General features: G+C 39.7%; 2 protein-coding genes across 2 annotated transcripts; both read right to left on the bottom strand.

Annotated features, from left to right (window-relative positions):
* Window positions 1–141: 141 nt before the first annotated feature.
* cdk10 (cyclin-dependent kinase 10) lies at window positions 142–12,952 on the bottom strand. Its single transcript, XM_037768727.1, has 16 exons — window positions 12,797–12,952; window positions 11,533–11,763; window positions 10,356–10,665; window positions 8,851–8,923; window positions 8,666–8,737; window positions 7,589–7,691; window positions 6,965–7,046; window positions 5,553–5,620; window positions 4,751–4,803; window positions 4,271–4,340; window positions 3,970–4,029; window positions 2,278–2,401; window positions 2,042–2,181; window positions 1,473–1,525; window positions 1,279–1,373; window positions 142–1,192 (listed from the first exon to the last, which is right to left on the bottom strand). Exons 3-15 carry the CDS (start codon window positions 10,443–10,445, stop codon window positions 1,279–1,281), a joined length of 1,083 nt encoding a protein of 360 aa, XP_037624655.1. The 5' UTR covers window positions 10,446–10,665; window positions 11,533–11,763; window positions 12,797–12,952; the 3' UTR covers window positions 142–1,192.
* Window positions 12,953–14,154: 1,202 nt separating this feature from the next.
* On the bottom strand, window positions 14,155–18,092 carry LOC119487318 (charged multivesicular body protein 4b-like). Its single transcript, XM_037768092.1, has 5 exons — window positions 17,807–18,092; window positions 16,202–16,298; window positions 15,771–15,888; window positions 14,658–14,784; window positions 14,155–14,440 (listed from the first exon to the last, which is right to left on the bottom strand). Exons 1-5 carry the CDS (start codon window positions 17,988–17,990, stop codon window positions 14,370–14,372), a joined length of 597 nt encoding a protein of 198 aa, XP_037624020.1. The 5' UTR covers window positions 17,991–18,092; the 3' UTR covers window positions 14,155–14,369.
* Between the last annotated feature and the right edge of the window lie 107 nt (window positions 18,093–18,199).

Here is an 18,199-nt window from a genome sequence, read left to right as displayed (position 1 = left end):
TGTCAATCACTCGTGAACTCCGACCAAACGGTCAAACTAGGCAGCGCTGATCAAATATAAATCAATATTCTGTTACTGTAATGACTATTTCTCTCCTCAAATGTTCCCAGAAACATCTATTAGTGTACTGTTTAGCTGTAAGATGAGAAAGTTTGTGACCCGGCAGCCATGTTAAGATCTGTTGAAGAAATACCAAGCACCGCCCACCAACAAGAGCACAGCCAATAGGAACGCTCTCTCAATGAAATGAGCTGTGATTGGTCCAAGTCTCCCGTCACTAGGCTAGAATTTTGTAAAGCCTGAAAACAGAGCCATGAGGAGGTGCAGAAGTCTAGTTTTCTCTCAGAACACTTGAATTACAATATGCTGAAAGGTTATTATTTGCCCAATGATGGCAAAAACATTTCTGTCTGCTGAAGCTCTTAAAGGAATACTTTGACATTTTTAGATAAAATGCATCTTCACTTTTTTGCTCAAAGTTTGATGAGAAGACTGATACAACTGTCATATCTGTACAGTAAACATGGAACTACTGTGAAACTGGCTTCAGCGCAGACATCTGAGTAACTAAATAAGCATATTTCCCAAAGTCAAACTAACTAGTGAAACTGTTCCTATAACAGCTAACAAAAAGCGAGCGGATTCAGGGGTTCAGTGTTTCACCTCAAGGACACTTTGACAGGACACACAGCCGAGAGAGGCCGTCACGCACACCCAGTGACACTGTGGGCAGAGCTCAAGCAAGTTGGTTCAGTTCCTACTCGTCATGCCTTTTCACAGTTTTACCATTTTGATGTCGGGATCGAAAACTGATCACAGAACAGCAGAGCCACTTCTAAAAGCACATCTAAAACGTGATAAATGCTCGCGACAAAGGACAATACGCCTCAGCATCTTTGTCAAGGCAACTTTGTCCTCATTACTTCCTCTTCATTTAGTACGCAGACCTTGGCAGCAATATGAATATTAAGAAATACTCCAGAAATCTAACAACCTATAAACAGTTCACAGCGCTGCAAAACAACTGGATCTACATTAGAGAATGTGCGCTTAAAGCCTTTTAAAATGTTCAAATGATCTCCGCGGCATTACACTGAACGCCGCAGAGCTCTGTGTAACCGGTCCAGCGATGTGTTGACACTAATTGAACTGGTTTCCACAGTAAAACCTCGTCATGAGCAGATCGATGTTCCATGCAGGCAGTGTGGACAGAATCCAACGTCCATTCCTGAGAATGTCGCCACCACGGGGTCCAATGTCTCATCATTACTGTCTTCCTCACACTTTGCTCCGTTTGGAGTGTCTCTCTGCCGGAGGAGCGGCCCGCTTGTTGCGATGGTGGGGGAAGGTTGGCATCAGGTCGGGTTCACAGGCTGCACAGAGAAGCACGGAGATAAGATGAATGACTAGCAGCACATCGGAGGGCAGGGTGGGATTAACAGTGGATACATATCCAAAAACCTTTCACTCACGTAGAGGTTTCTCTTTGAAGTAGGAACTCTCCAAACAATCTTTGGCAGTAGCTCTGGATCAGGAAAACAGACAATGAGCAGTTATTGATGGCTCTTGCGAATTTAGCATATCTGACAAAGAATTGTAACTACCCTATAGGTGTGAAAAATAACATCATATTTAAATCAGCTTTGTGTTATGAATTCCTGATAACGATACTGTTAAATACAGGGAAATAACGCACTGATACTTAACCCTCTGAGACCCGCGATCCAGACCGACTTTACTGTCTACAGATATCATATGAAACTAGAAAAACCTGAAGAATCCCCGGGTACCAACCATGCCAGGCTAGCTTGTCGGGAAGGAGGCTAAATAACGCTCTAAAATTATGCACATTTTTAGCAAAGAAAAACTGCGATGGTCATTTTCAAAGGGGTACCTTGACCTCTTGACCTTCAGAGTGAGGACATCTTTGGCCGGTCCCTCACTTCTAGAGCTGTTTGAGGGTTCAGACTTGGTTTTAAAGTTCAGTGTGCCTGTGTGTGTGCCTGTGTGTGTGTGTGTGTGTGTGTGTGTGTGTGTGTACCTGCGCTGTGGGTTGTACATGAAGAGCAGGTTGAGCAGTCGGTGTCCGGCCTCAGACAGCCAGGTGAATTTATTCTTCAGGTTGTTGTACGGCTGCTTCCTCAGACTGTACTGACCGATGAGAGGCAGCTGAGAAAAACCCTGAGACACGCACACAAACTCAATACCTTTAACATCGTCAGAAGTCACAGAGAGTTTAGTTCATGCTGGAGACATATTGAGAGCCGCAGTACTCACTGGCCAGATGTTTTCATTGGGTGTTCCCAGCAGCTGAACTATCAAGTCGACCTGCTGGATCTCAGAGGTTCCAGGCAGCAGAGGTTTGTGAGCCAGCAGCTCAGCCAGGATGCAGCCGACAGCCCTGCAAAAAAAACATCATGGCAAGTTCAGAGCTAACGATTTGAGCCATCTATTCCCACTGGCTCCTTATGTGGGAGAGCAAGTCTGCAATATCTCTGATTGTGATGAACATGAGAAAAATAGTGGCTTATGAGTCGTTAAATGCATATAATGAAATTATAATTCTCCCCTGAAAAGATTCTCAACCTTCTGGAACTTAAAGGGATAGTTAGAGTGTTTTGAAGTGGGGTTGTATAAGGAACTTATGTATAGTAGGTGTATTACTTACAGTAGATGACGGTCAGCGTGCACCCAGCTTGGAGAAACAGACAGGAGTACCGACACCGGAGCAAAGCAATACAGTGTGAACGGGGGAAGGCAAAACATATTTTAGCCGTCTAAAAAAAAAAGGCTCACCTAAAACAGTACAGATACGTTTCACTTTCAGTTCAGTTCGCTGTCGGAAAATATTCTAAACGTACGTTTTTCTGCTGTCCCCGTCCACAACGCTGTATTGCTTTGCTCCGGTGTTGGTGCTCCTGTCCGTTCCGCCGACCATCATCTACTGTAAGTAATACACCTACTATGGATCATTACCTCATACAACCCCACTTAAAAACACCAAAACTATCCCTTTAAGGCTAATTTTTGACTGTTAAAAAATTTCTGAGGACCACTTTCTCAAATAAACGAGGAAAAAATAACATAACAAAAAAACGAAAAAAAATAAACTGGGCTGTAAATACATGTTATGTCACTGTCAGCTGTGATGACCAAAATAAATATTCTGCTTACCCCCACCATCACTGCCTGCCATTATGAATCCTAATTTAATGCATTTAGGGTCATATTTCCACACCACAGCCTCCTTGCCAGTTGGAGACGTGTAACCATGGTAACACGTGCCAACCTCATGTGACCAAAACGTCGGTTTCTGAGAATCAAAGTCTGAATTAATTTAAAATATTACGCCTAGCAAAGTGAAATCTTACACTTACAGTTTTAACTTACAGTTAAATTGACGCGTTATTGATGTTACAGAGCTGTCCGTCAACGTTTATTATGAATGTTATCATCCCTACGACATTGCAATGTGGGATATTTATGCCGCTGCAGTATATAGTAAGTAAATAGTATGCAATTTGCATACTATTGGTTTCATATTAAGGTTTAGGACACACTAAAATATCTCACATACTGTTTTCGCGTACTGAATAGCATGTTAGTGTGGAATTTCGGACGCAACCTTTGTCTCTAATTGATGTGTCGTGGTTGGCATGGTGATATTCAAACGTAAGGTCATTGAAATTAAGCTTTATTTGAATTGCTATGTTTTTTTTATTTATGTGAATTCTTGAGCACATTTTGATATGAAATTAACTAGCTTTGTAAATTACCCCAAAAATATATTTTTTAATTTGATCTAACCATTTGGCAGTACCTCCATGGCCCACTAGATGGCGCTCTGACGCCCACCAATGGGCCCCGGCCCAGTGGTTGAGAACAGCTGTTCTAAGATGTGATAAAAGCATAAAGTGGATGTACTGTATGTGTATTTGTGTCTCATAATGTCAGAGGTTGGAGCCTCACCACATGTCTAGAGCTACAGTCTGGGTCTTGGTCCCTAGGAGGAGCTCTGGAGCTCTGTACCTGCAAAGAGATGAAGGGAGGACGGGGGGGTAGAGTGGGGTGAAGCACATAACGTGACAGAGACCTGATCAGCCCGAGCTATTGGATCTAATGAAGGAGGATTACTGATAGAGATTAAAAGGAGGAGTTTCCACTGAGGTTGCACAAGCACAACTCAACTCATCCACACACAGATGTAAACAGAATTAGGCTAAATCAGTATTTACGGTAAACATGGCTGAGAGGCCCGGCAGACACTCACCACAGTGTGACCACTCGAGGCGTCATGGGCTGCTGGGGGATGCCGTACATCCTGGCCAACCCAAAATCAGCTGCATACAACAGAAACAAAAAAACATAAATATATACATAAAAAATACGACCTCTCTCTGTGTGTATAGTTGCAGTTACTGTCACAATCTGATCAATCCGGTCCGATAACATTTGGAAAAATAAAACCTAATTATAAATGCTAAGTTTAGGTTATTTTTAATTAGGGGGTATATAAATAAACTTTGATTTACATAAAATAAACGTGTTTTACATATAGGGAAAAGCAGATAGCAGTAAACAGTGATTCATATCAAACTGGAAGAATATAAAAAAATCTAAGGCAGTCATTGTCCGAGAGTGAGAGAGAGAGAGAGAGGTCAAAGGTCAGTGCTGGGATGTATGTCAGTACAGGAATAATGTGATTATAGCGAGAGCTATAGAAGTGGTTACGTTAAAAGTGATGACTCACCAATCTTAACGCAGCCCTTGTCTGTCATCAGCAGATTAGACACCTTCAGGTCCCTGATAACAAGATTGAAGAGGATAATGAGGCAGCTCACAGAAGAGACGGTACAATGCTCCTCCCCTTGTACAATCCTCAACTTGTCTTGCATTTGTGGAGTTGAATGGAACACGGCTTTAAACCTCTTCAGTTACAGCTTTAAAGGAACGGTGTGTTGTATTTCGGTGGATCTTTTAGCAGGAATTGAATATAATATTCAGAACTATGTTTTCAATAGTGTATAATCACCCGAAACTAAGAATCGTTGTGTTTTCGTTACTATGAAGTAACTCGTTCCCTCGAGTTACCTATCTCGAGGGAACGAGTTAATACAAATTTTCTCCTAGGGGTCTAGGGGGGCTCTTTCCCAATGTAAGTCTAATGGAAAAAGTATTTTTGGGCCCAATGGCGTCACATGACGGACACGGCTGTTGTAGTACCGCCGTTTGACCACTACGAAAGTTGGGATCAACGACCGGCGCTCTTCCTCGGTGCTTGGTTATCATTGGTCTCAGCTGGGAGTTCCTGTTCCAATGGTGTCGGTTATCCCCGCCCCCTACACTTAAGCCCTGCCCTCTTTCATAACTCATGAACCATTTCTGGTAGACACTCGGTTTGTGAATGCTTGCACGCGTGGATTTATACATATACAGCATGTGGTCGCAGATATTGCAAATTCATGCTAGTTACTTTCTGTCCATAGTATATTAAGTACAGAAAAAACTTGAGAGTTAGTTGTTGGTGTTTCCAGTAAATATCTGGGACTGACCTGTGTATAATGAAGTTGTGGTGGAGGTACTCCAAGCCTCTGAGCAACTGAAGGATGATACACTTTACCTGAAAAAGGACAATAGAAGAGAAAACACTATAATGCAGACGACACAACGTGACCCAGCAATCAAGGAGTCATGTGGATCACATGAATGATTCCTTGTCAAGAGGATGTTTAGTTACAATCAGGGCTCCCTGAGGGGATTTCAAAGGGGTCCTCATAAAAAATAAGTTTTTTATTATTTCTTTGTTATTGAATTCTCTACAGATTCATCTAGTTCAGATATGTTCACTTGCAATTATAATCATACAACAGCTGTCATACTCATTACAGTTATCACCCCACCAACAATGAGAACAGTTATCAGAATATTGCACTGGTTTCATTCACAACACTACTGGCTCCCAATCTTTACGGCTTGTGGCCCCTTAGAACTAAACAAAGTCTACTAAGAAGTCTACTAAGGGCTGCTATTGGAGTACCACTGGTGGCAGACAAGCTTAGTCTCCATCACAGGGTGCCTACACATTTCACATTACAAAATACCATACTTTTCCAGGATTTTCGGTTGATTTTTCAAACCATATTTGATTTTGTGACTTGGTGTAGGGGATGCTGTAACATGATGACAGGGCTTTCGCCTTTGCATATGGCTTACAACTGCTGCCTCCCCCCATGATCTAACTAGGTATGCACCGATACCGATGCTGGATCTGACATCGGTGACAATGGGGACGATCTATTAAATTCATTTTTATGTTTATATATTACACACATTATATACTGTAATTTTAATTCCTGTTTAATATATTTTTTTTACCAAGTTGCTGGTGTAGGATTTATTATTTTAATAATAAAGCAAAATTAAATGAATTTATATCTGTGTATTTATTTGTCACATTTTGTTTTACAAAGTTAGAAAAGCAATGTTTAAGTCCAGCTCCAGTCACCTCCACACAGTGAGGCATACAGCTGATTAATTAAACACTGGTATCGGATCGGTACTCGGTATCGGCCGATACCCAAAGCCCAGGTATCGCTATTGGGACTGAAAAAGTCGGATCGGTGCATCCCTAGATCTAACCAAAGCTTGCATCTGTCTTTCTTTTCCCATTTGGAATCCCTAGGCAACCAGGCTTTATATTTGGGATTGTCCAGCCAGCCCCTCGGAAAACTTTTACGAGACGGACGGACGAAGAGTCAATCTGAAAACATGATGCTAAACATAATGCTTCCAGCCACGGCTGTCGCCGGCACGACAGAGGCATACAAATCCAGCAGTAATAGTACAAACAAATGAAGACAAAATAGGTACATTCAATTTTAGTTAAAAAAATTCAAGCCAAGTACAAATCAGTAAATGCTGGAGTTTGTTAAACGTTAGATTTAGGAAGTCTACTCTGTCCTACCTGAGCCTCAGAGAACGGTGTCTGCATGTTTTCCAGCAGACTGGCCAGATCCTGCTCACAGTAACTCATCACCAGAAACAGACTGAACAAGAAACAGAATTAAAGAAAAATAGATGATTAAGTATTCAGTTAACAAACAGCAGTTAAAAAGGTTGTATGGCTGTGTGTTGGCAAGAATCTGGCGATATGATACGTATCACGATACAGGGGTTACAATTCAATATATCGCGATACTGTGAGCAAGACGATATATTGCAATTTCTTAAATCTAATTTTAGGAAAACTGTTGTAGAAGGAAAACACCTTCATATGCATGAAATCTGAGTAAAAATGTTTACTTTTTTAATGCAATCAGAACAGTGGGATTGGCGTTTTCATTTCTCAGTCTCTGTAACATCCAACATCATAGCACTATGAGAGGGCACATACACTGAGAGGGTGCATCTCTTTGCAAATGAAATAAAGTATTGACTGAGTTCATCTATGCATGCAAACTATTAATCAAAATTGTATTCTGTATAGTTACATTTCACCCAGAGAGATGTTCAGCCTTAACTTTGTATAATATTCTCTTGTATTGCTTGTGAATCCACCGTTATGGTGGTGTGTATATTCGTGTACTACCTCTCCAGTTGACTGCCAACAACCACTTGTTTCAGCTCCACTATGTTGGGATGTCTCAGCCTCAGTAGCAGGTTGATCTCTCTGAGGCTACTGATGGGGATCCCTGACAGAGAAAGAGCAGGGCATCAATAGGTTCAACAACTTTTACAGATCAATTTAACAGGCAAACTACAGCAACGATAAGAAAATCAGGAATGAAACGGTTCAGGCATTTTGGACACCATGAAACAAAAACTGTAAATAAATTGCGGACTCAAATTTTTTGCAGTGCTAAAAGTGGGACAGAAGGATGACATTACAGGTTAGCTGGTGTGTCCAACACTGTTCCAGAGCGAGATATATATCTCCATAACAACTCGCTCAACTCCTCTACACACCACTATCAGGCCAACATTTCCACATGGCAAGGAGGGCTGTGTGTTGGCAAGAATCTGACATTACGATACGTATCACGATACGTATCACGATACAGGGGTTATGATTCAATATATTGCGATAATGTAAGAAAGGCGATATATTGCGATTTTTTAAATCAAATTTTAGAAAAACTGTCATATTAAAAGAACACACCACCATATGCATAAAATCTGATTAAAAAAGTAGATTTTTTTTTTTATGCAATCAGAACAGTGAGATCTGCATTTGTCTTCATCACAGTCTCTGTAACATCCAGCATCATAGCACCACTTTGAGAGGGCACACAAACTGAAAGGGTGCATCTCTTTGCCAATGAAATAAAGTATTAAGTGAGAGTTAATCTTTGCATGTAAACTATATAAACTAGCTTTTTATAAATAACTATATCAATTTATAGTGTTTTTGAGAATCGATACAGTATCACAAAACATAATATCGCGATACTCGATATTTTCTTACACCCCTATATACAAGGCATACCAAAATCTTAATAGGCACTAGATTGTAATTGGAATAACCAAGACAAATGATGCTACTTGTATTCCCCAATAAGGTAATTATATGCAGCAAAGACAGACACACATACAGTACATACAAAAACAATGCATTCAAAACACTCATATGAACACATATGAATCAGCATTAGAGCAGTGATCTTACCATCTTTCTCTTTGTCCATCCGGACCTTCTTCAGTGCTACAATCTCATCTGACTTGGTGTCTCGCGCTCGGTCTATATCAAGAACAGGACAAAGTTTATCTACTGAGCACTATGGTTAAAATGATCCGATATTTTTAATTTCCTAGTCAAACCAATCTATAGTCTCTCCAAATTTAATGACTTACACACAATGCCGTAAGTTCCTTCTCCTATGCGGTTGAGTTTCTCAAACTCTCGAACACTTCTGCAGCTCCCAAACTGAAAAAGAGTGAAAAGATAAGAGATGGCACGGAGGCTCTCTTCATGCATCATGCTCGTCTCCAGTAGTAGTACTTTTTACAGTGTATTTTTAATACAACATTACTTTACAACCAGGATTGTGCTTAAAGGATAAATGTGGTTAATGGACAGACACTGGGAAGTTGCACTATTCCTTTGGATAGCTCCATGTGACATGTTTTATGTATTCAGAACTACTTAAAGTCCCATATTGTAAAAAGTGAGATTTTGAGATGAGATGTCTTTTATATTAAAAAGCAGGTTTAAGTGCTATATAAATATTGTGAAAGTATCAAAAAGCTCAAATCACGGATAAATACACACAGCCCGTATTCACAAACTATGCGTTTGAAACAAGCCGTCAGGATATCTGTCCATTTGCAATGTCACAAATCTACAATATTTAGACAATTTCACAGTTTTAAGCGTAAACATTCTAAATGTGTCCCAGTTTATTTCCTGTTGCAGTGTATGTGAATGTCATCAGCTGACAGGAAGTAAACATGGACCCAAGCGGTTGCCTAGCAACGCAATTCCATTGCAATTGCGTTGAAATGCGCTAAAACGGAGCGTTTCAGACAGAGGGTGAATACAGGTATATTCAGACAGACAGTATGAGGAAAATAATGTGTTGTTTGAACATTAAAGCATGTAAACATGTTCTAATATAAACCCAAAAATACAAGTATGAACCTGAGGATGAGCATGATATGGGACCTTTAAGTGAACATTTAGTGAAGTTGAAATGAAATGATGAATAACAAGAAATCAATAAAAGGGATCTAATGGTGATTATCAAACCAAACAGGCGCCTTGAGCCACTAAGAAGAATTGGCTCTGAGAAGGATTTGCCATTACAAAACTTAGTGTCTCAGGGTAGTGATTACTATTCCTCAGTCCTAAAAAAGGTACCCGGAAGACAGAGAGGACACTAAGGGTTCACCAAGCAATCACTAGTAGTGAAGTGCACTAAAGTGAAAGTTAAGTGACTCATACAGCAAAGACACAGACATATACAGATTAATTACTTTTCCACAATGTGCCCTCATAAGCTCAGATAGTTTATTAAGTTACTTTAACAACCGACAGACTCTCTTAGATGGAGATAATACCAAACTCCATTTAAAAATCAGCTATTTTAATAACTAACGTTACCTTGATTATCAATGAACCCCTGTATACGGATTGTGGTTCATTTATATGGAGCGGATCTACACAGTGACATTTTCTTTATTATATTTAATATAACCTGTGTCAAATATATGCCGAATTGTAAACTATGCCATGTAGAGTTGTGCTGATTGTTAACTTGTGATCTATGAGTTATGTATGGTTGCTGATCAGCAGGTAAACATTAAACTATCAGGTTCCTGAGTGGAGTCTGGCGTCACCAGGAGATCACTCCTCTTACCCGGTCACTCTGAGGCACTGTGAATGTTTTATTGTTCTTGATGGACTTCAGCTTTATAGGGTCCGGTTCGTCCTCTCCCACGGTGTCCATTCTTTCATTTAAGGTCGTTTTTAGTCTCAGAAGACAATAATATCCTCTGTTATGGCTTCAACTCGACAGGCCGCAGCACTCTTAGATGGGCGCCTCCATTGTTTTTTTTGTTGGACAACTGCGAGCTTTCCCGGAGTTTGATGCTTTGAACAGGCAGGGACACCGTAGGTCAACAGGAGGCTGGTATTTGTGAAGTCCATTTTGAGTTCTTCTTGGAAGACTGTAATAAAAAATAAAAAATAATGTCAAGGATTGAACCACAGATGTAGTCACACTAGTCCTAACATTGAATGGCATGGAATATATGGCTATAATTATTGTTATTGGAAGTACTAAGTGAGCAAGAAGTGTAGTAAGCATAGGTGTAGAAGCAGTAACTGTAGAAGTACTCCAGCATTTTATTTGTATTCCACATCCATAAAGAGATTTTTTTAAAAGAATGGTCAAACTTGAAGCAGTAGGTCCAATAAATACTCAGTGTGGGTCTGAGTATAGGTCAATTCTTCCTAATTCTTAAAGCTTCTGTAGGCAGAATGTTTTCAAACGGTCAAACTAGGCAGCGCTGATCAAATATGAATCAATATTATGTTACTGTATTGCCTATTTCTCTCTCTTTTCAGAAACATCTTGTAGTGTACTGTAATGGCTGCCGGGTCACAAACGTTCTCATTTTACAGCTAAACAGCACACTACAAGATGTTTCTGAAAACATTTGAGGAGAGAAATCGGCATTACAGTAACAGAATATTGATTCATATTTGATCAGCGCTGCCTAGTTTGACCGTTTGGTCCGAGTTTGAGAGTGATTGACAGCTGCTGAGAGAAGGGAGACACCAGATCAGCTCTGATTGGTTGTTTTCCTCCGGTCTGTGAAATCTTGCAGATGCCATTAGGAGCACCGAAGGACACCAGAGGACACCGGGACACCGGAGGCACATGATTTTTTTTCAGATTACCTGCCTCATGCTCTACTATCAGGATATAGTGACAGTTTGATCATTTGCTCCATTTCTACCCTCTGCAGCTTTAAGTTTCAGAGTTGTTGCTGCTTTCTCTGATCATACCAAAAGTTTGATTCCTGTTTTACCTTCTGTGGTGTTGAGTTACTGTCTGGTAACCGCGTTCTTCCCCACTACAAAGGGTGTGGAAGTAGGCCTCCGCTCTTTGAGAGCATCGGCTATCGTCACGGTGGTTGGCGAGGCATAGATGTCCTCTCGTGACGGAGCTGTGATGATGATGGCAGGTGGACGTGGAGAGGAGTCGGCTGAATCTGACTCAGAGATGGCCTGTGGTGGTGGGGGGCTCTCTGTAACTGTAACTGAGAGGTGGAAGATACACACTGACTGACACCAAATACTAATTATATATTACTATAATATTTACCCATTAAAACATGATGAATGAACCCAATGAACTCATGAAATGTGCTCTTTAACTATACGCCATCTTCTCCAGCCTCTGTTTTAATTCCTGTCTACTAAATTTAGTCATCGCAGTGATAAAAGAGTAACTACCGGACAGTCATTGGCCTGGGACAAGGCCTGCAGTTCAGGTGAGGTAATCCTGCTGACGATAGAGGATTTCAAGCAGTGTGTGTGTGTGTGTGTGTGTGTGTGTGTGTGCGTGTGTGTGTGTGCGCGTGTGTGTGTGTGTGTGTGTGTGTGTGCTGGTGTATGGTCACAGTGTTTATGTTTGGTATGAAGCACCTTTAAAATTGGATTGTGCTAATTTCTTAAGAGCGTTAGTGCTGTGTCTATATCATATTAGTGTTTATTATAATTAACGATGATCAATAACAATTAGGTATCTTAATATATTCAACTGCTCTGATAAAAAAAAGCAACGTTTTACACTGCTGAACACAATTGTTCCATGTAGATGAGGGAGCTGAGGCATAGTACAAACTAACATCATCATAAAAAGCTGCTTTGTTGGCACGGTTGTTACTAAAGCTGATCAGCATTAATTCTACAGTAATAAAGACAAGTGGTCATCTGCACCTTCATCTCAGAGGACACATATCTATCATTTGTACAGCTATACATATATAAATGCCAAATGAATTCTTAACTTGATGTTAATGAACCATGTACCATGGTTGTTAATGAAAAATATTTACTGAAAGCAAAAAGAAATTCAAGTTATCTGGGTGGCAGGTCAATAGACAGAAAAATATACAGTCCATGTACAGTTATACCTCCCCTGCACTTTAAGACAAACACAAACAGAATATTATGAAGAATCTGGATAAAAAATGTATTTATTCCTAAAGCAGCAATCCTTAAATCCGATCTGTAAAAACCAGACGATTCTACTAAGGTCATTTGATGTCCTGTGTATTTCATTCCTACCTGAATATTCCTTCTGACTTGCTCCAGCCCCCATTAGGCTTCAGTCAGCTGTTGTACAGTCCTTACACGTCCACATACATGGTGCTCACATTTTGTCCAGTCTAAGTTACATCACATTGAGAGTGTGCGTTTAAGAGCATGTGCTGTGAATGTCTGAGGCTCCTGCGTTTGCCACTCCCTCCCTGTTACCGTCACTCGCTCTGTCTGGGTGACGGACATTAATCCTGTGCAGTTCACAGTGGTTCAAAGAGATACTGGATTTAAAGGGCAGATAAGGATAACTAGTATAAACTCTTGTTTTATTATGAAATAATTACTGTATATGTTGATACCACATGATTACCTCCAAACTAGAATACCAAAATATATATATATATATATACATATATATATATATATATGTATTCATATACTGATGATATTGTTGTATTGTCTTATCATTTCACCATCTAATATTTTTATTGTATCTATTTTTTATCCTATTTTTTAATCTATTTTTTAAATCATTTTTTCTATTTATCGATTTGTTAGATTTGCTCTGGAGCTATCATTCACTATACATTGTACTATGTATGACAATATATATATATATCAGTGGCGGCTGGTGACTCAGACAATTGGGGAGGAAAACCAACCCACGGTGTCATGGGGGGGGGTTGACAAGTGTTATATAAATTATAATTATTATTATTATATTATTATTATTACTACACCAGTTGCCTACAGTTACTTATCTCTACTTTCTTATGTAAAACGAAAAACTAAGCAATAAAACGATCTAAAAGAAAATGCTGATGTTGTACATCGGAATCATATGTGTACAAATCATTGTCTAATTTTGCTAACAGTAGGTGGAAACATTTAATAAACACAATGTTGAGGTTTTTCCTAATTTGACAAAAATCATGATGAAAGTGTGATCTAAAATTTGTACTGTAAGGAAGTTGTGCTGTTAGATTCTTGCCCAAAGTATGTCCGTACCAGATTTCAAGAACAAATGTTGTGGCATTTTTTTTTTTTTATGCACATATGGGTTAAGGTGTTATACTGTATATATGTTTATTTGTATAGCATTCAGCAATTTGAAACAAAAACTCTTATAAGAAGGACCCTGACAGCCAACAGGATGAAGGACAAGAGAACCTCTCAGCTACCGCAAAAAACATATATACGTATATATATATATATATATAAAAAAAAAAATTAAATATACCAAATAATAAGAGACATTGGTGTGAGGCTCTTGAAGTATAGGCACGAGAAGCTGAAACAATGGAGTTTGAGGGGAAGGGGAAAATGCATGGTGGGCAAGTTCAGATAACATCATTAAGTCATTAGAAATGTTAACAATGCCCTAATTAGTGTTCACAGTATGATAATACTGTATTACAGAGCTCATAATACTTCACTAAGATATAAATTCTGTAGTTTTTTGGAATACCCTGTGCATTACATTAAATGCTTTCACTGACAACACTTTACTGTGGAGAAGACAAATGTCCTCAAACATAAAACACTCATGAACAATAGCGTATCATCCTCTCCTCTCCATGTGTTGGCGCTGATGGCGTGTCTATGAGGGTTCATTCACCCAGCGCCGCAGATACTCCAAATCATCTTCAAACTCATCTTTCTCCGGCTTGCCTTTGGGGAAGAAGAAAACAACAAAAAAATGAGCAATTTGCACAAATTAGTAGACACTCCAACCAAATGCACCTTGTGTTGTAGCATGGTATTTAGTTTAGCTGTTATCATCAGCTTTCCAAATCCTTTTAAAGAAGCTAACATGTGAAGTTGCAGCTTTAGCGCCACCAAACATGTACTTGCAACTGCCTGAACCTGATCTTCAGATGGTTCTTACCAGGTTGCGAAGGTGATGCAGTGGGCGACACTTTGGGACAAGAGACTCTCTCCTCCGCTCTGTCCTTCTCACAGAGACTCTCATCCAGAATCTCCTCCAGCCTCTCCAGCTCTGCCAGCAGCTCATCCTGGGGAAAGCACAAAAGAAACTCGTGAGCTCGTGTTTACAACATGGGAAGTTGTGTGCACGATATGCTTGGAGTTCAATTGGTTAAGTCGTGAGAACACCGCTGCTAAGCAACGACAATATTAACGTTACTGTCGGCGTCTAGAAGCCACAGAGGGTAACAACTTAGCAAGCTGGCAAGAAGATAACATAATGTAGTAAATGCAAAGGCATAATGACAGAGGAAAGAGATGGGGCTGTTGGGAATATCAACATTTTCCTCAGAACTATTATAAAATCATGAAGAAAAACAATATACGACTAAATATATTAACTTATTATGCACTGAAAAATGAACTTCCAAGGCCTCCGCCATTTCTGACAACGTCAACAAACACGTCACAACTCGTGAACTCTGAGCTTTCAGAAACTTTCCACTTAGGAGGTCGTGAATAAGAGGAGGGCGTTCATATGGACTCATCTCGTAAACACGGTAAACATCGACCCATTTCAAGGCACCATTTTTTTATTTAAACTGAATAGTCTGTTTTAGTCCCGTAAGTGGAAAGTTTCTGAAAGCTCAGAGTTCATGACTTGTGACGTGTTTGTTGAGAAATGGCAGAGGCCATGGAAGTTAATTTTAGTCGTAAATTGTTTTTCTTCATAATTTTGTAATATGCCTGAGGAAAATGTTGATATTCCCAACGGCCTCATCTTTTTCCTCTGTCATTATATATTTACTGCATTATGTTATCTACTTGCTAGCTTGCTAAATTGTTAGCCTCCGTTGCTTCTAGACGCCGACAGTGACGTTAATATCGCGGTTGCTTAGCAGCGATGTTCTCACGACTTAACCAATTGAACGCCAAGCATATCGTGTACACGACTTCTCATGTTGTAAACACGAGCTCACGAGTTTCATTTGAAGACACCAAAAGTCCATGACTGAAATCACAAAAGTCACACTAAAATAAAGTCCCTGAAGGAGTTACTGTCATTGTAGCCCACCTCATCAAATTCCACTTCAGAGCTCACGGATGTGTGGAGGGTGTCTGACATGTCTTGACTCAGATCGTGTTCCTCTGTAACGTCCTTGATCAGGTCATTCACCTTGTTGACAATATCTCTGAAACAGCCAGCAGAAAGTTCCTGTCTCAGTTAGACCTTTCTTTAAAACTATATTAGGCTTACACAAAAAGAGGATGCTATAACAATAGACTGTATATAAGGTTATAACATTAGCTGGATCCAAACTCATGGTATATAACACCCGCATACATTCACTTAGCTTCAGAAAATCTTCCAAAATCCTATCTATTATCTATAATAATTGCTGACGTTTTGTGTGAGTTCTTGTTTTTATCTTCCTACATTTCTTTCAGCTGTTCATGCATGTCATTAATTCAAATGACCTCCTATGCTGATGTCTTTTCCCTTACATGTGCTCATGAGTGGACCTCACGGCCTTAACCGCGCAGTCGATGTACTTGATGTGGGCTTCGTACCACTTCTTTTTTCTCAGCGCCAGCAGAGCCCCTGTGAGGAGAGAACGGTGAGAAACGGTTTATGAGTAGGAATGTTCTCAACAAATGAAAAGAAAAACAGACTCATGGGAATTTTTAAGCAAAACAGCAACGTCACAGTCACCACGCAGATATCTGTGGAGCAATGTTATCTTACTGGCAGCTACAATTGTTACTGTACAGTATATAATTAGTTTTCTATCAGGAATGTGGGAAAATACAGGTGGCAATAGACATACGGTGCCTTCAAATGGGGTGGTTTTTGCCGTGTTTACGAGTTGGGCCCTTATGAACGCCCCCCCCATGTCGTATTCACTGTGGCCATTACCATACTACCTACACTGTGGTATCTCTCCCTTTAATGTCTCTCGCTGTAATAGACCATTTTACACAGTGATGTAAATCAGTGAACAAGACTTATTTTTTAATTTGGAATCTTTATACATTTTTCATCTGTGTGATAAAGTATCATAATTTCAAGTCTTGGACACGTACAAAATAACACGTTACTGGCATCACTTGCTGTGACAACGCATTAAAAGTGCTAAAATTTGTCATCTGATATGGTTCTTGTGCTTTGGTGTGGCAAAGGGGCGCTCCCTACAAAAGTTCGATGAAGCAGCTCTCAAAGTACATTTCTCCCAGAAGTACGGAAATTGCTAGGCACATTTTCACATGTATACTTAAAGGTCCCATATCGTGCTCATTTTCAGGTTCATGCTTGTATTTTGTGTTTCTAATAGAACATGTTTACATGCTGTAATGTTCAAAAAACACTTTATTTTCCTCATACTGTCTGCCTGAATATAAATGTATTTACCCTCTCTCTGAAACGCTCCGTTTTAGTGCATTTCAATGGAATTGCAACGGAATTGCTTTACTAGGCAACAGTTTGCGTCCATGTTTACTTCCTGTCAGTTTTACATACACTGCAACAGCAAATAAACTGGGACGCATTTAGAATGTTTAAGTTTAAAACCGTGTAATGGTCTAAATATTGTATATTTGTGACATCACAAATGGACAGAAATCCTAACGGCTTGTTTCAAAATGCGCAATTTCTGCATACGGGCTGTGTGTATTTCTCTGTATATTGAGCACTTTGATAGTTTAACAGTATTTATATAGCACTTAAACCTGCTTTATAATGTAAAGACCTGAAAATCTCACTTTTTACAATATGGGACCTTTATATTTTGAATTTTGTGTGAATTTTTCATGCATTTTTGGCCATTTCCAGGCTCTGTAGTTTGACAAACTCCTCTTTGAGATTTAACCAGATTTTTTCAAATTTGGTCAGTACAATCTAAAGACCTCTGCGATGAAAAGTTATTAAAAGTTTGAGCTGTCGTGCCGTGGCGTGGCAGAGAATTTACATGCTTGTAAGTTGTTGTTGTTGTTCAGAGCAGTCCAGGCCTGAGGACATCTACATGCCAATATATTGGCAGCTTTAATTCTAAGTTATGCTTGAATGTTAATTAAAGAATTATATATATATCAACACCTTTTTAAATATCTCACCTCTTCTGTTCTTTCGGCTGTTTTTCTTGGCAATCAGAAGTTCCTGGTCAATCTTTTTCTTCAGAAACTCTTTCTTCTTCATCAGCAACTCCTCTCCCTCTAGAAGTGTCTCAGTCTCCTCTTGTTGACAGCACGTCTCTCTCACCTTTTGTCCACCACTAAATAGCTTCACAAACAGAGACATATCTGATGCTGGCTGTGACTGACAGAGTCCAGCAGGCACTGAATAATAATATTATGTTTATATATATGCTGCTGTAACCTGGAGGCCACTTTCAAAAGAAAATATGCTCTATATCTAGTGAGAAAGAGGCCAGACATGTCAGGCTGAGGATCAGTGTGTTTGAGTGAACCATAGTGAACCATAGACATGTATTGTTTGGATCCACACTC

This window comes from Sebastes umbrosus, chromosome 4 (assembly GCF_015220745.1).
Source record: "Sebastes umbrosus isolate fSebUmb1 chromosome 4, fSebUmb1.pri, whole genome shotgun sequence".
Classification (NCBI taxonomy): Eukaryota; Metazoa; Chordata; class Actinopteri; order Perciformes; family Sebastidae; genus Sebastes; species Sebastes umbrosus.
This window is presented reverse-complemented; position numbering and strand designations above follow the sequence as displayed.